Below are 22,876 nucleotides of genomic sequence, written 5' to 3'. Positions count from 1 at the left end.
GACAGTGATTTCATTAATATATTTTTTTCTGTTTTCCTTTTGCTGTTTATTGGTTTATATGTTTTATTCATTTAAAAAAGTCTAATTTGTTCATGTGATATGTGTGAAAGCTGCAGCCTAATAGTTGCTGAACTTTGATTTTAAGAAATGTTGATTTCTACTGACTATCCTGACACACCCAAGTTAATTTCTGGGCAACAGTTCAGAAGTGGTTTGCTGCTGCCTTTTAGGATGTTTTTTTCCCTTCCCAATTTAGCCTACAGCCTTGGTTAATTCCTGGCATGGGCAGTTAAGCAAGATTTCTACAAACCCAACAGGAAATCATATTGGGCTAGAAGGAACCTTGGCATGAGTTTAATGAGGCTGCTTTAGACAGACGAATACAGTCCATGTATGCTTGCATTGTGCTTTAAAGATTTAGTGAGCCTTGGAAGTGGAATTTGTGCTCTAAACAACAGATTTCCTGAGGTTTCACCAGCAACTGTGGCTGGCCTATTTAGAGGTAAGATGGACTGCTATGCAGATGATTGGCAACTGAACAGGAATTGACAGGGCTCCTATTTTTATAAGCAGGAATGCTGAATTCTGATTGGTCTTTAGTCAACCTCTTTTCTGATTGGAACAGGTTGGTAAAGGTTGATGAGACCTCCTATTTCTAGACTCTAGACCCCGTTCACTAAACCCATATCTCTGTCCACACACTGTCTTTACCTAAAATTAACCTAATTATAGTTCACTCAACATATTTCTGAATTTGCATAACATACTAAGCGTAAATTATTCTCTTGATCAAGATTTATAAAAATATGTTGGACTGGAATATAAGTAGTTAATTTATGGCTCAATGTGTTGTATGAACACAACCTATACGAAGAAACAGGCAGCAGAGGCAATAAAACCTACTCAATCGGATGCTGAAGATCTTTTAATCTGAGTGCTTCCTTCCTTGGGCTCTGGAACTATTATTCATTATGATTATTAATATATTTATTAAATTATAAAATGTATCACTGTAATATAAGTAGGCAGGCAATATTTCCACAAGCAGGCTGAAGACTGGCTTAAAGCTATTTATGAAAAGCATTGACTTAGTCTTATTTTTCAGGAATATCGACAACATAAACAATGATATATTTAGTTGCAATATAGAATCAAAATCTGAATTGTAGATTAGCTGATCTTGAGTTATAATGGAACTATGCATATTCATATCACAAACCCATTGTCCATAACCCCTATGGATAGACAATCTCTTTTCTCCATTTGATTTGTATTTAGATTTTGTGTAAACTATTACGGCAGCGATGGCAAACCTTTTTTGGCTCGCGTGCCATAAGTGGGGTGAGCGCAGGGGGGTCGTGCGCAGGCGTGCTACACCCATAATGCAATGCGCGATCCCCTCCCCACTGTGCACATGCGCATGACAGATGCAACCCATTTTTTGCATGCTTTTTTCACCCTCCCCAGGCTCCAGGGGCTTTGTAGGAGGCTGGGGAGGGCGAAAACAGCCTCCCCCCCCCGGAGGCTTCAGGAGCTTACATGAAGCCTCTGGAGCGCAAAAAAACGGCCCTACGGGCAAACCAGAAGTTCGGGAACAGACTTCTGGCTTGCTCATAAGGCCGGTTTAAGCCCTCCAGAGCCTTCAGGGGCCTTCCGGAGGCTTCCTGAAGGCTCCAGAGGACAAAAAACAACCCAACGGACAAACTTGTAGGGCTGTCTTTAGTCCTCCGGAGTCTTCAGGGAAGCCTCCAGAAGGCCCCTGAAGGCTCCAGAGGGCTTAAACCAGCTTACGAGCAAGCCGGAAGTCCATTCGTGAAAAACTCTCTATATTTTACTGCTTTAATTTCGGGGTGGTGTGGGGTGTTGTTAGAAACCTGATCTAGATTTTACCAATTTAAACTTCTGCAAATCATTCATTATTAACACATATTTTATTCCAATAAAATATATAAAATACATTATACAATTTCTGTCATGATATACAGTATAAAATTGCACATCAATTCTAACAGTATAGCAGTATCCTTTATTAGGGATCCACCATATTGTATTCAAATATTTGTTTTTTTAAAATCTCCTGAAACCAGGAGTGATAAGATTCTGTTGCCAAAATCTGGAGGCAATGTACTCAAGTTTAAGTGGCATGATTTTTGTTACTGATGCTGCTTCTATTCAGAATTAAGAGAGTGGGTTGAAATGGGGAACCTCTAAAGAGATTAATCTAAAAAATAAAAATCAGCATTTTGGGGGGGCTGAATCTCGGCCTGTTTGCCTCCCCCCCCCCAGGATTTTAAGGATGGGAACAACTAACATATATAAAACAATCATTTCCAATTCCTCCTTTAATTTAAAATGGACCAAAGTAGTGATTCCAGGTGTTATTTTGTTTTTTTTAAAAAACGCCCTAAAATGTCAGACATCACAGACTGCCTCCTGTAGTTCTTTGAAAGCTGAGGAAGCTGAATGGCAATCCCAATACCCTCCAACACGAGGGCAACCTCCATAGCCTTAAATAGTTCCTTTGGTGTATACATCTAAGTAGACATAGAAACTAAGTCCATTAAAATCAATCCAAATGAATTCTATTTAACCAAGTTTGAGACCAGGATCAGCCTGCATCTATAACACACACAAATATTTGACTTTCTATGAGGTTTATAAGTAATAGCACACAATTTCACCCAAATATGCAAACAATTCCTTAAAGTACACAACGGTATTTGCAAGCAAGCATGATCCAAACAGCACACGCAGATTCAGGATATGTGAATACTCTGACACGAACTGCAAGTCTCACTTGGTCCCCTCTACAGCACAGAATTTCTTCACAGAAAGGAGATCTATTTGAAGAAGCAGAGACATGAAGCGTTACTGTAATTTGATTGAAATAACACATACAGTATATGTTGAGAATACTAATTATTACACAAAAAGGTTAACTTATTCAAGTTAGTTTAGAATCACATTATATAATAAAAGATTTGAAAGCAATGGGCCATTTAGTCCATCAAGTCCAACCTCCTGATTGGGGAAGAATTCAAATGAATTGGGCAACTAGCCTCTGCTTGAACAAAGCAATGAAAAAGAACCTTCTGCATTTCTGGATAATTGGTTCTTCTCTCCATTAGGAAGTTTCTTTTAACTGTCATTCAAAAATACCTTCACATAGCTGTAATCCATTAAGTCAGTGCTTCTCAATTATTTTCTGTCATGCCTCCCCTAGGAAGAAGAAAACATTTCGCGCCCCCCCCCCCCCGGCGTGACTGTAAATAGTATCATTTGTCTATAAAATTGTTATAAGTACACCTCTGCATAACACTGTATCCTTATTAACGTATAAGAGAATAAAAAAAGAAAAATGTGGATCAATTTACAACAAAGAATAGCTTTATTAACTGTAGCAGAAAAGATTTAAAGGAGCACAGCTAGAACATATATATACATATATTTATATATAGAGTATCACAGAAGTGAGTACACCCCTTAACATTTTGTAAATATTTAAGTATACTTAAATATTTACAAAATGTTAAGGGGTGTACTCACTTCTGTGATAACACTGAAGAAATGACACTTGTATGTGCATGTATACATGTTACGGTGAAAGTCCGAAATCTGGTGAATGTCGACATTCACCGCTTGGTGAATGTCCGAAATACTTGCTAAATGCCCTTATTTCTGACTTACACCGGTGAATGTCGACATTCACCAAGTACGTTTTCCCCTCTCTTTGGGGAGGAGGAGAGCCAGAGGATCGCCTCTCTTTGGGGAGGAGGAGAGCCAGAGGATCGCCTCTCTTTGGGGAGGAAAGTACGTTTTCCCCTCTCTTTGGGGAGGAGGAGAGCCAGAGGATCGCCTCTCTTTGGGGAGGAGGAGAGCCAGAGGATCGCCTCTCTTTGGGGAGGAAAGTACGTTTTGCCTCTCTTTGGGGCATCCTTTGAGGCGATCCTCTGGCTCTCCTCCTCCCCAAAGAGAGGGGGAAACGTACTTTCCTCCCCAAAGAGAGGCGATCCTCTGGCTCTCCTCCTCCCCAAAGAGAGGGGGAAACGTACTTTCCTCCCCAAAGAGAGGCGATCCTCTGGCTCTCCTCCTCCCCAAAGAGAGGCGACCCTCTGGCTCTCCTCCTCCCCAAAGAGAGGGGGAAACGTACTTGGTGAATGTCGACATTCACCGGTGTAAGTCAGAAATAAGGGCATTTAGCAAGTATTTCGGACATTCACCAAGCGAGATTGGTGAATGTCGACATTCACCGGTGAATGTCGACATTCACCAATTTCGGTCTTTCACAGTAACATACACACACAAACACACGCATATATTTCCTGCATGCAGTGATTTCTAGAAACAACACCTGCTCGTCTCAATGGGAAAGACCCATGCATCCCAGATGCGAAGACAGTCCAAGTGGTCTCTCCCTCTGTCTCTCTTTCTCCCTCGTCTCTCTCCCTCTCTCTGCCTTTCTCTTTCTGTCTCTCCTTCTATTTCTGTCTGTCTTTCTGTCTCCCTCTCTTTCTCTCTCTCTGTCTTTCTGTCTCTCTCTCACTCTCTCTGTCTCTTTCTGTCTCTCTCTCTTTGTCTCCTCTCTCTCTGTCTCTTTCTGTCTCTCTGTGTCTCACTCTCTCTTTCTGTCTCTCTGTCTTTCTCGGTCTCTCTCTCCTCTCTCTCTCTTTCTGTCCCTCTTTCTCCTTCTGTCTCTCTCTGTCTCTCTCTTTGTGTGTGTGTCTCTCTCTGTCTATCTCTTTCTGTCTCACTTCTCCCTCCCTCCCTCTCACTAGCTCTCTCTTTCTCTATCATCTTCTGAAGGTGGGGGGGGTTGAAAAGGGGCCCATTTTTTGTGCCTCCTGGGGCATCTGTGCACCCCATTTTTCACTTCCCCCACCCCCAGAAGCATTCTACTGGCAACAAATGGGCAAAAATGGCCCGTTTTTTGGCCAAAACCTTCCCCTCACGGCCAGTTGCAGGGCGTGTGGATCCCGCTCGGAGAAGGCGGAGCGGCAGCTCCTCCCTCAGCCAGGAGCCAGCGGGGGCTGGTCGGACAGGCAACCTTGGCGGGAAACTCCAGTCCGCCACCGCCGCTGTTGCCGCCGCCGTTGCACCCAGATGGAAAGGGAGCCTTTGCGCCCCCCCTTTACGGAGCCTCGCGCCCCCCCTGGGTGGCGCGCCCCACTATTTGAGAACCACTGCATTAAGTCTCCAGAAAGAATAGATCTTAATCTTCTATATGACATACTATTAAAAATGCGGAGAGAAGTCTATAAAAACTTTATAAAGGAGTTAAAAAGAGAATTGACCCAACAACTGGCAAGAGAGATAAGACTGTTTAGCTACTGGAAAGATACAGGTTGATAATGAAAGTTGATGATAAAAAATTAGTTAATTTTGGGTGATTAGTAAGTAGGAATTTTAGTATTTTGTAGATTGTTTTTAGATTGTTATTAAATGTTTATTCATTAACAAATAATTATGATAACAATAATGCAATGATAACCTTAACTAGTGAAAGCAACTTGGATATAAATTATAAATTGGGAATTGGGAAAAAGACCTATACATTTTATTAACAATTTTTTGTCTAGATCTTGCTAGAAAGGTGTAATTTCTTTTGGGTCTGATGAGAGGAGATGTGATATAAATAGTAAATAATTTTTAGCTAACTTGGTGATTAATAAGTGGGAAGTTTAGTATTTTGTAAATTGTTTTAGATTGTTATTAAATGTTTTTTCGTTAACAAATAATTAACTACGTTAACAAGAATGAAATGATAACCTTAACTAGTAAAAACAACTTGTATATAAATTGTAAATTGGGACTTGGGACAAAGATCTATAAATTTTATTAACAAATTTTTGTTTAGATCTTGTTATAAATGTGTAATTTCTTTTGGGTCTGACGAAAGGAGATATGATATAAATAGTAAATAATTTTTAGCTAACTACAACAAGTAAATGTTAATGGATAATGTTTAATGATATATACATGTGTTGGTATTGGTAAAAGCAAATTGGATACAAGCTCTAAATAGTGAGATGGGTGGGGGGGGAAAGGGGGGGAATGTTTAGATATATTAATTGATTTTTTTTTCAGAATATGTTATAAAGGTGTAGTTATTGGAGGTTTATTGAAAATGCTAATGAATGCCAGTAGGTGGTTCTGTCTTTAAACACAAATGATTTCAGATAAAAGCACGTTTAAATAATTATAGTTAAATGAGAATGATGGTACATTGATAGTAAAATACATAAAGATTTTGATTTAAAATGTACAATTCAATATGAATGAAGTATAATTGATGATTGTGGAAGAAACGCATGAAATTTATTTGTAACCAATCGACACGCTTTCTACAAGATGTAATGAAGGATGTTTCTTTTTTTGTGTTTTTGTTTAAATAATTTTTTTTTAAAAATTCAAAAAAAAATATTGAAACAAAGGAAACAAGTTTTACCGCAGACATGCAGCAAATGCTCTCCTAGCATTTCTATACACAAAGTGAATGGGAAATCCTTTGAATGTATGACCATCTGGTACAGCCCTCCTGATAATATCTTGAAATTCTTCATTTCCTGAAGAAATTCCTGTTGTGCGTTCAAGTTCGTAGGCTGCCAAAGCTGGTGACAAGAAATAAGATAACTGATCGTCCCAAACTGTTGCAAGAGCAAGATCCTGTACATTGACAAAACAAAAAACATAAAAGGAGTTGATAATTGCCATTAATTATAAGAGATGGAATAACAACTAATTTTGCCAGTTTGTCTTTAGAAAAGATTACACACAAAAAACCTCACAATTTAGCTAAATAGTTTCGTACTCTCTCCTCACTCATAATATTTTTAGTTTACAAATCTGAATTATAAAACAGAATGTCATATGCACCATATCTATAGGGAAAATAGGTAAAGGGAAAACTATCACTTCTTTGAGTCCTTATTCTGTACTATTAAACTTTGTCACTTGAAAGCAACCATTATAAAGACATTTTCAATTTTACTATTGCAGGTTGTAAATGTTTGAAATGCATATGTTTGGTTTTCTTAAAACACTTGGACAAGATCAGAAGGTGAATGTTTAAGAAAGAGTTCATCACTTTTTTTTTTATCAAAGGCACTTTCAAAAAATGTAAAAGTTACATTACAAAGATGGCCAAATTCTCTTGAAGATTGAAGAGCAAAAATATATTATATTGTTTTGTAAGGTTTAGCTGGAAATGTGCAGGACAAAATGGATCTAGACCACATTACAAATTGCAAACACCATAAACTATTTTTTTATTTAAACAGCATGTTGGTGTGTGTGTATAGAGAATGTTCTAGAAACAAGCCATATATCATTTAGCACATAAGTACTTTGAGCATTGCAATTTTTTAATGTACCATAATAAAAAAATAAAAAAAATAACGTCTTGATCTGCCCCCTAGCGGTGTAATGAATGACATGGAATCTCTGGGCTCTAAGCCTCTAAGCTTCTTCAGTGACTTTGCCCAGCAAAGAGTACCATAATATAAAATCTTCAAGCTTTACCATTCTATCCGGGGATTATGTACAAATGAAACCTTTTCATCTTTTCTATTATATTATTTAAGATACTCAGAAGAAAAACCCAGGATTATGTGAAAATCCTATATTTTTTTCTTTCAGTAAGGCCAAAGATTTTGAAAGAATACAATATATTTTGTAAATAAAAATGGTGACAACTCACAAAGTTTACTAGGTACAAATATAAATACACAGTATTTCCATAGTAAGGAAGATAAAGCAGTAATGATTAATTTGATTACTTTATTTAAAGAGGAAAATATGTTCTTATTTGGATATCACTTCTGGAATTTGTGCTTGTGAAGAAAAAAAAATGAAACTTTGATCTTGGTTTTGTTGATTAGAAAGATTTTGTGTTTATTCTGGGAGGAGACAAGAATTAGAATCAACACACCCATAGAGGCACAGGCCTTTATGGAAAAAAACAAAACACACCTAGAAAAAACAGAAGATCCTACAACAGATATGAAGGACACGGGAGGGGCCGGAGCTCTGCCGGCGGGGGGAGATGGGGCAATACCAAGAAAGCTCAGATCATAAAAATGAATAAGAAAATCTTTTTGACATAAACTGATCGAAAGTACCAATGGAATTAACATGTGGACTATATACTACTATGTATTAAATTGATTGAAAGTACCAACAGAATTAATATGCTGACTATATATGACTATGTATTAATGACTTTTACCCAGATGTATACTATGAGTTTGGAGGGAGGGGGCGCCTACCACACTTTGCAACTGCCAAAATTTGTATACTTTTTCCACTACCTTTTCCCTTGTAAATTTTAAAAAAACCAATAAAACTTTGTTTAAAAAAAAGAAAAAAGAAAGATTTTGTGTTATAGAAATGGGTAGTTATATATTAATGTGTAAAAGCAAAAATTTGAGATTGGAGTGTGTTTATCCTGTACTGTGCTAGGAAGAGTTGAAGTCAATGGCCCCTTTTCTTTCTTTTTCTCTTCCCCCTTGTATCTCACACCCTCTTTCCCGTTTCCTTCCTTAATTTCCTTTTTTTCTTTTCTTCTTTGTATTTTATATAATAAAAATAAAAGTGATATGAAAATCGTATGTTCATCCAGATTAAAAGGTTAATAACTATACAAAGCAATGCTCAACTACTGTCAATAAACTTATGTTATAATGAAGAGGAATTCACCATGTGCCCTTTTTAATTTTTTAGAAAAATAGTGAATTGATTCCAAAGGGTGAAGGGGTGGGTAAAGGAGAGCACAGTCACTTTAACATAATTTCTCACCTAACAGCCACTTCGCTCAGCCCGAAAGTTGCCAGTCACAATTGTGATAGCTAAACAAGGGATATCTGTACTTCTATTCAGAATTGATTAGAATATAGGTATACATTTTCATTTTTAATTTAACAATAATGAACGGTTGTCAGGTTTACATAAGCAACTCACAGAATATAATTCATTATCCCTTGCCGGAATTAGTTTCAATCCTACTTGACTCTGGCTGTTCTGAACAGCCATACTCTTTTAAACATTAAGCTGTATGAAAACGATTTGAGTTGATAGCAAAGTTACTGAGTCTGACAGAAAACAGGTCAGAGGATAAGAGTATACTGATCCAGTATTGTTGTAGAACCAAGGACAGAAGCTAAAATAGGAGCAATTTAAAAACCAGAAGAAGCATTTAAGATACCTACATGCAGCAATTAAAACTACAAAAGAAATATGAGATAAATTTTAAAGAAGCATACACTTGTTAATTTACAAGTAAATTGGCTTCATTTAAAAAAAGTAAATGTACTTATTTCATAGCGCCTACCAAATAAAAATACTTACCTTCCTATGTTCCACAACTAACATTCTAAATTGCAATTCTAATTCATTGCTTGCTGATGCAGCATCAGTTGTGGAACTACAGAGAGGAGGAAAAGATGGAAATGCAGTTGTGGCCCCTGGAGAACACACAGATTTGATTGCTTCTCCACTCATTGGTTTCCATTTGGATTCATCATGCAAATCAAAGATACAAATTTCTACAGCATCAGAAGGCTGGCAGTTTGCCAAAAACTTCTGATGATTGAAGACACATCCTATTGTTCTGTAAGGATATAGTGCCTTGGGTTGCTTAACATCTGGAGGATCATCAGGTTTGACGGGATTGTGGATATATCTAAAGAACAAAAGACATGCTTTAATACAGCAAAAGTTTAAAATTACATTTTAAACTAATGGATTGGCTTTTTAGTCAACATTATGTTGGCAAAGATGAGTTGCTGATTGTTCAATTTGGATTAAAAATACAGGGATGAGTTCAAGAATACAGTTTCATTCAACAATACATCCATAAATACATATGCAAACTCAAGAGCTAAGCCTGAATCTCTGTTCTTCATTTCATAATGCAGTATTTCACCAGGACAGTTAGTTATCCTATCCTCACCCTTGCACTTTTAGTCACCTTTCATTCTTATGCCACCAGTTTTTCACCACAAAACAGCATTTCCATTGTGAAATTGCCCTGAAAAGATGGATGTTGTACTGAAACACTGGTTGCCTTAAGTTCTTCACAAATACACAATGAAGCCACCTAACCAGAATTTTGCCACTTATATAGACTACTGAGAAATTATCTTTTGGAGCTATACATTTATTCTCATGGACTGTATATGTGGCCTAGTTGTTGACTTTTGACTGCAAAATAGTAATTATTTTGCATGGCATTTTAATGAAGTAATATGCTCAGTTTGAACTGAAACATTTTTGTTAAATAATAATTTGATCTACTGATTGGTTAATTCTGATATTTGAATTGCCATAACTTGCCATACTTTTCTTACCTATGTCCTGTTAAACTCTCCCAGAAAGTAGTTACTCCATCAGTCCCGTAAGTCATCACCCATGTGTGAGGAGTGCCTTTAGCTTTTGTTCCTACGCAAACAAATGCTTCCATCCCAAATCCCAACAGAAGATTACACAAAAGATTAGCATGATCTTCACAATCACCCTGAAAAGGAAATATATTAAAGGTAGAACACAAACTCGTAAGAACTATATTTATTTTTTAACAAAGTAAAACTTACAATCAAATTACAATGTAAGTGGCATATTATAATTAATGTAGCAACTATCTAAGAACTATGAGTTCTTGGCTCAAACAAATTCCCATTATTTATTGTTATAAATATATAGGAATATGTAAAATGTTCTCTTCCTTTACACAGGAAGCATTTCCTATTCTGGAAGGTCGATGTTTGTAAATGTCCAGATTGGTGTGATCTACAGAAAAAATGAAAGGTTGCAAAATAATCTCTTTCTAAAACATATACACACATCTACCATTAATCTAAATTTATACATTACCAACAATTTTATTACCATCCAGATCTCCTCTTAACCATCCCATTCTTAAATAATTTAGCATCTTATGGAAATAAATTTTCCGTACTATTTTTGGAATACTTTAAACTACTTCCACTTTGAGGAATTTATTTCTGAAATTCACTTCCCCTTCCAGAATATCAGAATCTGAATAGTTTCAGCATGATCCAAAGGGAAAATGAAAGTTTCTACAGGTAGTCCTTGAGTTACAACCATAATTAAGCCTGCCCACCACAGTCATAACTCATGATGGTTGTAAAGCAGGTCTGTCATGTAACCAACCTGCCCCTTTTTGTGGCAGTTGTTAAGCAAACAAATGGTTCGCTATAAGTACAGTTTTGCTCAAACCCAGAAGTATTGGGGCATAATGTCTTAAAATGTGGCCATGCAATTGCAGATTGTTGCAAATGTGGCCTGGTTGCCAAGTTGGGGTGATGTAGGGGGGGGGACAACCAACAGAACTTTGAATCTGGTTCATGTACCCCAAAGGGTACATGTTCAGAACTCCAAAGGATTACCTGTAATGCTCTTTATTCCCAAATAGTTTGATTTTGCATATCCCTAGTTAACAAGATGTTACTGAATATATGCTATTAGAAAATGATGCACATATTTATTGGAGGAGAACTCGGAACTTATTACTAAACGGCAAATATCTCGTTATTTTATATCGGAAATATATACTAGAATTTGTTCCTTATTTAGCAATACTAGGAAAAGGCACACATGGAACTTTGCTACTTAACTATAATTTTCTTTATGTCTATACTATAACATGTAAAATCATCTAAACTGCATTGCTTCATCAGTTCAGAGGCATGATAAATTTTAGCAGAGGGCTTCTGGATGAAAATTGGTTGAACTATGAGTTCATAATATAGAAGAATTTAGATTTAAATTATACCTTGTTTCTACAGAGAAAGGCCAGAAGAGAACACCATTGTTCTTGTTTACTGTTTCCTCCCCCAATGATAGGGGCTTTTTCATAACCGATCACGTTGACAAATCTGGCAGCTTGCCGAGGTGTGTCCAGAAGTCGACCTGCTCGAAGCGGCCTAATATATGAACATACTGGCCTGTTTATCCCATTTTCATCCTGAATGTACAAGGTGTGTGAAAAAGTACATTAAATCAAATACAGTAAACACCTCCACACTTCAAAAATTATTATGAAGAATCAGGATGAAAAATAGCTGCCACTGTTTTAAGGAACTCATTTATTTGCTACTGTTTTTTTCCAGGACCTTTCGCAAACTATCTCTCCTTGTTTAGCTTCTAAATCTAGATAAAGTCATATAAGAGTTACAACCTGTTAAGATCTTAATTAATTTTAACCCTTAAAAAAACACCTATATATGGCTTCTCCCCCCCCCCCTTACCTATCCAGTTGCTTATTTTCTGCCTCACCATTTTTGGTATAATTGAAGCACAGGCTTCAACTTCTGCAATTGCAACCCAGCATATTCTCCCTTCCCCACCCCACCTCCCAATTTTTTTCTGCTGGAAATGTGAGGGCTTTTTTATGATTTTGTATAAGAAAATAATTGATGGATAGGAAATCAATATGGCCCTTATTTTATTCCACTTTTCTAATCTACTAGTGACAAATGTGACACATGCACACATTTACTGGAGAAGGAGAAAGCTTCAGGATTAGTTTCAGTAGTTAATTTGGTAAAAGTTGACAAAGCAAGGAACCTAGTCATTGTACAAGAAATTAGCCTGCATTTACAATTATTTTTCTGTCTAGTCTTTTTTGCAGGTGGGAATTTAGAAGTGCCCTGCTTTCATATAAATACTACAGTACCTAGCTCAAGGTTTTCTAATAAGCTACATTGTATCCAACCTTTGAATCTTGGTATCTCTAGTCCTAGTCCTAGACCAGTGATGGCGAACCTTTTTTGGCTCGCATGCCACTTGTGGGGGGAGCGCAGGGGGGTTGAGAGCGGGCGTGCCGCACCCATAATGCAATGCGCGACCCCCCCAGTGCGCATGCGCGCAAAACGCGCGACCCCCCCATTTTTACATGTTTTTTTTGCCCTCCCCATGCTCCAGGGGCTTTATAGGAGCCTGGGGAGGGCGAAAAGAGCCTCCCCCTACCCCCCGGAGGCCCTCCGGAGGCTTCAGGGACTGTCCAGAGGCTTCCCTGAAGCCTTCGGAGCGCTTAAAACCACCCTCCGAGCAAACCGGAAGTGACTTCCGGGTTGCTCGGAGGGTCGTTTTAAGCGCTCCGAAGGCATCAGGGAAGCCTCGGACGGTCCCTGAAGCCTTCGGAGCGCTTAAAACCACCCTCCGAGGAAACCGGAAGTGACTTCCGGGTTGCTCGGAGGGTCATTTTAAGCGCTCCGAAGGCATCAGGGAAGCCTCGGACGGTCCCTGAAGCCTTCGGAGCGCTTAAAACCACCCTCCGAGGAAACCGGAAGTGACTTCCGGGTTGCTCGGAGGGTCGTTTTAAGCGCTCCGCAGGCATCAGGGAAGCCTCGGACGGTCCCTGAAGCCTTGACAAATGGCCAGAGGTTCGCCATCACGGTCCTAGACCATCATTCTATTTCTTATTTGACACTGCGGGGGCGGTGCTCATCTCCGTTTCAAAGTCAAAGAGCCAGTGCTGTCCGAAGACGTCTCTATGGTCATGTGGCCAGCATGACTAACTGCCGAAGGCACATGGAACACTGCTACCTTCCCATCAAAGGTGGTCCCTATTTTTCTACTTGCATTTTTTATGTGCTTTCGAACTGCTAATTGGCAGAAGCTGGGACAAGTAACGGGAATGCACTCCATTACGCAGCACTAGGGTTTTGAGCCGCCAACCTTTCTGATCGATGAGCTCAGCGTCTTAGCTACTGAGCCACCGCATCCCTTAATAATGCCTAAAGGAACACCTAAATTCAGTTTAAATTATTTTCTTAACCCTGACCCCTAAAATGCCATTCAGAAAAAGAGTTTGGACAGATACTACAGAGGTTATCTAGGAACAGAGGGACCCAATATGCATATGCATATGAAAGAAGAAAAAAAAAAACAACTGGTCTATTTGCCTAACTTGGTACTCGGCAGATGATTTGGGGCTGAATTTGAAACCATGCTATGCAAAAATTCAAACATTTAACAGCCATACTGATAGGAATCATTAGGAACTGAAGCCTGGAACACTTGAAAGCACAGGATAATATAATCCATGAAAATAAAACTAAATAGCAGCATTTTATTTTTCAAAATAAAACTAAATAGCAGCAAAGAACCAAAATATTTCAGGTTTTATACTGTAGGTCTTATGGAGATAGCTTTTAGCAACTATTAGGTGAATACAAGAATACAGCAAAGCCATGGAAGAGAATTGGAGATGAGAAAAGAAACACAAGAGTATTATACCTTTTTGGTATAAGAAAAAGTATTAAAGAGTATTAACATTTCTCTCAGGCTTTTGCTATTATATCCTATCTATATATAATTAAGTCTCATGTTTGATAGTAATTTTTAATTGGGTGAAATTATAACATAATTTCATTGTGTTGTAGGGCAACAATTATTGAATTAAGGTAACTCAAATGGGAAATTTACAGAATGTTACCCGTAGGATCATGGGAATGAAATTTGGGGAAATTGTGGCTGCTTCAGCATCATCACTTCTTCTGACTACACTTTCCAGAAATGCCTAGGTTGCATTGTACAAGGGAAGAGGAGAAAGTGTTGTCCATGTCCACCACTTCTGTCTGGTACCTGTACTCAATTGGATGGAGGCATAGAGACTGAAATCTCCCAAAAAGGAAAGTGAGTGGGATGTCTACTTGTGAGATAGGGTTGACTGGTCCTTCTTCCTGAGAGGGGACCCTTGGAGACATGCTGGGGAGTAAGGGTGTATTTTTCCTTGTTCTCTACGGCTTTGTTTCCCCTCCCTTCCGGAAAGAGGCAGGCAGTTCTGAACATTAGCTGAGGAGGGGGAGGAGTTATTTCTAACGCTCCCTGTCAGTTTCCTGCAAACAACATCCATGGGGAAGTCGTCAGGAAGTTGGGAATTGCTCCTAATCCCATTGCTTTTTCCCCCACACATGGTCATTTTGTTTATGTTTAGGTAAATATCTCTGAAAGGATGGCCCAGTTGGCATGGGTTAGTAAATAACTAAAGTTCCTAAGATTTTGTGGTGTCTGTTTCCTCACTGGCCTAACTTGAAAGGCTAACGTATATTGAGTTCAGGGTAAATTTGTTTCTACAGCCTTTTATTCACATATTATATGAACTGTGAAGTCTAGAATATGGAATGGCATATTCCATACCTGGGCAAATATTTTCACTAGTCTTGAACTGTGCGAAGTCCTGATCTGTAAATATTCTCTCCACCATTGCTTTGCATACACAAGAAACAAACGTTCCTTTTCTGCTGTTTTCTGCCGTTCTAAAGAAATCTGTAATTGAAAAAACAATTACATGCTTTACTATATGTTTCATAATTCTTTTCTGAATTTAGAAAGTTTCATCATAAATCATAAAACATATGCCCTGCTAGTGTAGATTAAACTAATAGCTAGTATAGACATCCTGCTACAAACAAAATACAGTAAATATTTATATAATTCAAGGTATAAATAACATGTCCTAGTGTTCTATTGTAATTCAGCTTGAATCTTAAATCCGAATGTCCTTGGTTAATAAAGTGTAAGATACATTTATTATTATTATATGGTGTACTTATGGCTGAGTAACACATTTCAAGAATGATTAAATCCAGATTGATTAATCCAGACTTCTTGTGGCATAGCAAAACAAATAATACTTTGCCAGTAGTACATTTTAATGATATTGACCAATTTTCAGAAAACTTTCAAAGATAAATTTTCCTTCTCATGAAACTCCATGATTTTGCTCTGGCTTCTTTTACTGCAAGATTAGGCAAGAATGATCAAATACATACAAAATTAGAAACAGCTCTATTGTTTAGGACAAATTTGACAGTACCATCTACCACATAAATTGGCCATTTGCCCCAGAAAATGTGAATGCATATGTGATACTTTGAAAAACATTGGAGTTAGTCATTCTATGTTTCATATTCATTTTAATATTTATTATTTTAACTGATTCCAGGTAGTCCTCGATTTACAGTAGTTCATTTAGTGACCATTCAAAGTTACATGACACTGAAAAAAAAAGACATGATCATTTTTCACACAACTGTTGCAGCATCCCCATGGTCATGTGATCAAAATGCAGACATTTGGCAACTGTCCCACATATTATAGTGTCCTGGGGTCACATAGTCACCTTTTGTGAACTTCTGAGAAGCAAAGTCAATGAGAAAGCCAAATTCACTTAAAAAATCATATTACTTATCAACTGCAGTAATTCACTTAACAACTGTGGCAAGAAAGGTCATAAAATGTGGCAAAATTCACTTTGCAACTGTCTCACTTAGAAATGAAAATTTTGGGTTCAATTGTGGTCGTAAGTTAAGGACTACCTGTATTTAGGAGGGAGACCAGAATGTTTCAAGAAAACTACATGCTTGATAATACACAAATTTTAACTTGCGAAATAAATATTACAATGTGCTTAACATTAAAATCAGCCTGAATTGTATTAATATTACTGTTAATTAGAACATACCTGAGTATTAACTATTTCCTGAGAAAGAGTCTTGTTAAGTTTTGGATAGATTTCAAGTTTGATATTAAGTACTCCAACAGAAACCTTTGATTCTGAACCTTTGAACCAAAAGTTATAGAAGAACTTTTGAACTTAAGAAAATAGACCTTTTACTAGATCAAGCATTCAAAATATATACAATGTCCATATACAGTATTTCTTAAATTTATAACTAGATTTATCATTATTAAATGTGTTTGAAGCCTGGGAGACAGTTTTCCCAAAGCAGAAATTTAAATTTAAATAGGATCAGTTTGAACTATTAGCAACCAGCAAAACAAAGGAAATAACAGAAAAAGGTCCAGCTACTCTGATTAAAGAATGAAGGGAAGATCAACAGAGAAATTACCATATCTTTGGAGTATAAGACGCACCTTTTCCCTCAAAGAGGCTGAAAATCTGGGTGCGTCTTATACACTGAATACATCATTTTTTGCCTCCCGAAACTCTGCCCCCTTCACCAAAATGGTCGTGCAGAGCTTGTAGAAGGCTTTCAGAGAGCTCCTGGGGAGGGCAGAAATGAGCAAAAAACAGCACTCTATAAGCTTCCTAAAGGCTATCCATGCCCCCCCCCCCCCTTTTAAAGAAAAAAACGGATGTTTTTTGCTCATTTTTGACCCCCCCCTCCCAGGAACACTCTGCAAGCTCCCTAAAGGCTATTCATGCCTTTTTTTGGGGGAAAAACAGGCTGTTTTGGGGAGGTTTGCAGAGTGCAAAAACTTTTTTAAATTAATTTTCTCTTCAAAACCTTGCTGCGTCTTATACTCTGAAAAATACGGTAGACTTTCTGAAGTTGTACCCTAAGAAGCCATTCTGTTTTCTCCTACATCTATAAATGTTATTGCTGAAATTCAAAAAAGTACTTTTGAGAACTTTATTCTATGAAATACATTTTCATCACTATTAATTCCATTTTTTCCCCAAAGTTTCACCCATCATTTTCTCCAATGTTAAAAGAGGTTTTAAACTTACCTACACCAAGCAGTTCAACTGCCACATTTGTTATCTTGTTTTCTGCACTAAGGACAGATCGCCATTCTAAGAAATAGGATGCTACTAATGTGGTCTCACCCGAAGTGTCTGTTTTGATCAAGACAATGTGCACTGGATCACATATGGACAGCATAGTGGTAGCATCAACCATTTTGCTTCCGTCACCTGTCAACATCACATCCAACTACAGTTAACTAAAAACTCCAATTAAAAGTGCTTCCCATTCATATTGCTATATCTATGTAAGTTCACTTAAAATTGATAAAGAATATTTAGCATATACATGACATAATATTACATGAAAGTTTTTATCATGATATTTCATCAACTATTTATAAGCAGTTTAAATCATTTAGAAAAAAACAGCTGGGATTGGAAGTAGGGAAGGAAAGATAGGTTTTGATTGAAAAAAGGTTAGTAGGGAAAGAGTTAAGCACCTTATTCCCATTTGCTTTTCTCCTACCAAGAATCACTGAATTAAAAAAAGAAGACACCAAATTCACTATAACGAAGTAGCTAGTTAGCTTGCTGTTTCACTGCATGATAATTCACAATGGGAAACAGTATTTCTAAATAAGCTACCAAGTTTTAAAAACTGGTGAAATACTAAATATGCTACAGAAACTTTCAAAAAGGAGGAGCACATTTGAATTCAGATTACATTATATGAGAAACCAAGTAGTTCTATTTATAGACAAATTTATGGCTCTATTCATTAAAATGTTTAAAACTTTTATGTAAAAAAGAAATCCCTGAAAATGCCATCTTGTACAGCTCAGAAATAGACCCCATCCCTTTCTCTGAAATTTATTCCAGGTTAAACACCTTTCTGAGCTTCCACATCTAATAATCTTTTCAGATATATAATTTTCAGTACAATAAAAATATACAAGTAAAAAAAGAAAGATAGAAAAAAGAAAAGAAATGAAAAGAGAAAAACATAAAGCTATGCCTTTCACCCTTCTATCAAATAATTATCCATCAAAAAGTCATCAATTCGATCTTATCTTGTTTCAACAAAAGCCCATATAAAGTTTGTAGTCTTTCAGTTTCAAAAAATCTCATTTTTTATAATGTTTAGATTCTGATCAATGTACAAATTTACTTGCCTAAAGTATCCTTGTGTACTTCAAGCAAAAATCCATCACTGAAATCTGGTTCACAGGCACACGGAACAGGTTTAGAGCGGAAACGCTGGTTCCGGAAATGTAAGTAAAGAGTGAAGGTAGAACAAGTTTGACCAGGCAAAGGTTCGGGTTCCTGAAGATGCTCTAGGAAAGCTTTCCCCCCCAAAACCTGAAGGTAAAGATATCTTCGTGTTGGATCAATATTTGCTGTAAAGTATTGGAAAAATATAAGGTAGTACAAATGGTAAGTAAGAATACAGATAGTAATTTTTAAAAAATGAATAAGATCTTCAGAAGCCTTAAAAGACTCCTTTTAAAATAAGTATATGCTTTACATTGTTCAATTAATATTTATTTTAAATCTATAAGTTACTTTTAAAAGACTCCTTTTAAAATAAGTATATGCTTTACATTGTTCAACTAATATTTATTTTAAATGTATAAGTTACTTTCCTATCAAAGCTATAATAATGTTGTTTTTGACCAAATTGTGACTTATTTTAAATGGAATTACAGAATTGTATTATTTAAGATCTAACAATCACATTATGGTATATTTTTATAGGTATACATATGATATTTACTTATTAGGTGAAAGATTTAAGATTACAGATAGTCCTTTCTTAGAAATACTGGTAGAAACTGGGATGAGATTTTCAGTAACTAAGTGGTTATAAAGAACAATGTCATCTGACTATACTCTTTAGCAATGGCAGTTCTTGCTTACTATCATTAAACAAATCCAACATTAAATGTGACACCACGTGATTACCATTTGTGATCTCCTGCCAGTTTCTCCATTGAGTTTTGCTCGTAGGATGATGGTAATGAAGGTTGTAAATGGTGATCATATGAATGTGGGATGCTGCAATTTCATAATTGTGAGCTGATTGTTTAATACTCAGTTACTCAGTTGTTTAATAATCAAGTTACTGCAAATTTTGTAGGTATGAGGACTGGTCATACTGTATGTGCTACTTGTTTAGCACTATTAAGTCATCATTAAACAAGGACTACCTAAGCATAATTGTTTCGATGTGAGATGGGCAGCCAATACATTTTATAAACTAACAAATTTACAAAAGGATGCCCAAAATAAAGAGGGGAAAGAAAATGAAAGAAGTGTAAACAAATGACAGAATGAAAATAATCTTATCATTAAAGTTTTATTAAGATAATATGTAACATACTTTTTTTCAATAGTGCTGGTTGCCTGTCAACAAAGTGTGTAGTTGGTTTTGCAGTGGAAATTCTTTCCCTGTCATTTATGTCCTATAGATATAATTTAAAAAAAATTAAGATCATTTTCAAATCGGATTTTCTTAAAATTCTGTAAATCTTTTTCTTTTTTCTTTATTTTATTCTATCAAATATCCAGCCCAAGGATATAGCTTTATGATTCAATATAGCTGGTTATTCCAACACCCATAAGCAAATAAACTTTTTGATATGCATTTTTTGAAATATGCACTAAATAAGAACATTCTAATATTTGCATTTCAGCATGCCAAGGTATTTTATGTTCTCTTATTTTTTGATTTGAAAACTAGTATATTTGTCAATAATTATAGACAACAAGTTTGCATCTATTTTGGATACAAGAAATTGTAAAGAGAAATAGGATGCTTATTTATCCATTATTGTTTGGTGAGAGAACACTAAGTGGTAATGGTGGTAGAACTTTCTCACTTCTATTAAATTCAGGGATAGAGAAATTTGTTATGCTTATTCTCAGCCTTTAAGTACTCAGTGAGGCCGAAGTTGTCATCTACTTTCTGTCCCTTTTTTGGAACCTTCTGCAGAATGGATTTTTAAGGATACAAATGAGATTAGAAGGCAGAGGCAAGTTTATACCAAAGGTGGCAATATACACCAGGAATGGCTTTCCCCTATTAGCTATTTTGTTTTCAAATCAAACTGCATTTTGTTCCATTTCACTAAAGAAACAGGGTCATTTATATTACAATACAATACAATACAATACAATAGTAGAGTTGGAAGGGACCTTGGAGGTCCTCTAGTCCAACCCCCTGCCTAGGCAGGAAACCCTATACCGTTCCAGACAAATGGCTATCCAACATCTTCTTAAAGACTTCCAGTGTTGGGGCATTCACAACTTCTGGAGGCAAATATTGTTTTAGATAGTTTTATATCACAAGAAGCCTCAGAAATTCTTTCTTCAAGGATAGCAATAATTTTATTATGTTCATTAATATTGTTCCAGAATGGGTTTTTAAAAATGCCAAACTACTCACAGACACAAAGTTGAGTTCTTTCACAACATCATCAATGATTCCTCGCTGTATTAAGGCTTTCATTAGATCTTCTTCAGATAATTGTTGATGTTGAGGTGCCAATTCTTCTCTTATGGTCTCAGCAAGAACTGCTCGAATCCTGCTATGAACATCCATCTAAAAGGAAACATCTCTGTTAACAATTCCTAAAATATATTCTACTCAACTTTTCAAGTAGGTCATTCCAAAGCAAGCAGGATAATTCCTAGATGAAATGTGTTTAAACACATATTTTTTTACAATTGAAAATAATCTTTTAGCGCCAGGTTTACAATTTTATGTTCACGTTATATGTAGTTACAAAATGGGCTCAAACAAGTTTTTGGCCAGCTTATTTATTCTACTAACATTCTTCTTTTCAACTATGATTACAGGTAGTCGACAACTTACTATTATAATTGAGTCCAATATTTCTGTTGCTAAGTGAGACATTTGTTAAGAGTTTTGTCCCATTTTATGATCTTTTTTTCCACAGTTCTTAAATGAATCACTGCAGTTGTTAAGTTAGAAACATGGTTGTTAAGTGAATCTGGTTTCCTCATTGACTTTGCTTGTCAGAAGGGCACAAAGGGTGATCACATGACACCAGAAGTCTACAACTGTCATAAATATGAGTCTGTTGTCAATCTGATTTTGATCACATGACCATGACAATGTTGTAATGATCCTAAGTGTGAAAATAAGTCATAAGTCAGGTTTTTTTTTAGTGCTGTTGTAATTTTGAATGGTCACTAAATGAAATATTGTAAGTCAAGGGCTACCTGTACTAGATCAACAACTACTAGCTGCATTCTAAATTTTCTTTCGTACATTTATAACTGGCATTTTTCCAGAAGTGAGGCTTTAATTTTAATCTTCACCATCCTGTATCAGTCTAGTCACAACAGTGCATTGCCTCTTAACTCAATCATTCCACCAGGCAACTTTCTTTCTGTCATTTCTTTTCAAATTCATCAAAACAAATTAATGGCCAAGTTTAAGCACTGGGTTTATGCAAAAATAAAAAGGCATTATGTAGTCTGAGAGCAATATGCACCCAAGGTCTCCTTTTTATGATTTTTGGAACTATTTCTAATTATAACCGCTAATCACAAAGTTTCCTTCCTTTCTTTATTTAGGAAAAGTTGCGATGTAAGCCTTAAATTAGAGACATCATCATTACAAAATAATTTCCCCAAGCTTTCCTGCAAAAACCCAATTTCCCTATTTTCCCCCCTTTTCCACAGCACTTCATCGCCCCCTCTATTAAATGTAGTCCAATCCATCACAAAACATAATCAAAAATAGGCTTGCTTCTGCTAATACAAACCATAGTTTATAATCCTATGTTGTCACAACTTGCCACAACAATCTAACCTGAGCCACAAGTGTCACATTTTGACTTAGCATGCGAAGCAAGCCTCAACATTGCCTTGATTTGATGAATCGGAATGCTGCCCTGGAAGAGCTGAAGAGCATTTAAAGACTTCAAATGAACAAATAAAAAAAGGTTAGAATCGCCTTCCTTAGAATTGCAACACTGAGTTCGCATCATCATTAGGTAATATATTTCTGTGTAGTGTGAACAAAATTCCCGAATTTAGTTTCAACGTTTTCTATGTCGGGCGAAACCGGTCAAGAGATGGGGGGAAAAAACTATGATTATATTAATCTTGGGCAAGTTGTTGTGTTGTGAAATACCGCCAGTGAGATCAGACTCAGACTAGAGCTGGGGTGGTTAAAACGAAAGACCTTCACCTTCGTCAGCTGCTGGTGAATGATTTCCTTCAGTTCCGAGGCTTTTTCTGGCGGCAAAGCCATCTCCCCCAACCCCAACTGCCGTTACAGACAGCAGAAACCACGTCAGTTGCCGAGAGGAAAACCCTTCGCCATCTCCGGCAATGCGGCCCCAAACCGCCCGCACCTCCCGCCCTCCCGCTCACTGGCCCGCTCGCGCC

The 22,876-nt window shown here is 36.8% G+C and overlaps 1 protein-coding gene across 2 annotated transcripts; it reads right to left on the bottom strand.

Annotated features, from left to right (window-relative positions):
* Nucleotides 1-1,855: 1,855 nt before the first annotated feature.
* On the bottom strand, nucleotides 1,856-22,836 carry CEP76 (centrosomal protein 76). 2 transcript variants are annotated; one of them, XM_081950537.1, is made up of 12 exons: nucleotides 22,677-22,836; nucleotides 20,901-21,056; nucleotides 19,836-19,917; nucleotides 18,628-18,852; nucleotides 17,498-17,605; nucleotides 16,487-16,584; nucleotides 15,160-15,288; nucleotides 11,789-11,980; nucleotides 10,344-10,510; nucleotides 9,343-9,676; nucleotides 6,446-6,663; nucleotides 1,856-2,840 (listed from the first exon to the last, which is right to left on the bottom strand). In XM_081950537.1, exons 1-12 carry the CDS (start codon nucleotides 22,737-22,739, stop codon nucleotides 2,702-2,704), a joined length of 1,911 nt encoding a protein of 636 aa, XP_081806663.1. In that variant the 5' UTR covers nucleotides 22,740-22,836; the 3' UTR covers nucleotides 1,856-2,701. The 2 variants fall into 2 exon arrangements, with proteins under 2 accessions (XP_081806663.1, XP_081806662.1); XM_081950536.1 differs by having other exon boundaries at nucleotides 1,857-2,840; nucleotides 17,498-17,683.
* Between the last annotated feature and the right edge of the window lie 40 nt (nucleotides 22,837-22,876).

This window comes from Natrix helvetica (genome assembly GCF_964273705.1).
Source record: "Natrix helvetica genome assembly, chromosome: 4".
Lineage (NCBI taxonomy): Eukaryota > Metazoa > Chordata > Lepidosauria > Squamata > Natricidae > Natrix > Natrix helvetica.
This window is presented reverse-complemented; position numbering and strand designations above follow the sequence as displayed.

Excerpts from the sequence above, each read along its gene's own strand:
- CEP76 (XM_081950536.1), bottom strand. The coding sequence starts at position 22,739 with ATGGCTTTGCCGCCAGAAAAAGCCTCGGAACTGAAGGAAATCATTCAC. Across the intron at positions 10,511-11,788 it reads CCTTTCTCTGTAGAAACAAG|GGTGATTGTGAAGATCATGC; the intron begins GTATAATTTAAA and ends TTTCCTTTTCAG. Across the intron at positions 9,677-10,343 it reads GAGAGTTTAACAGGACATAG|ATATATCCACAATCCCGTCA; the intron begins GTAAGAAAAGTA and ends TTTGTTCTTTAG.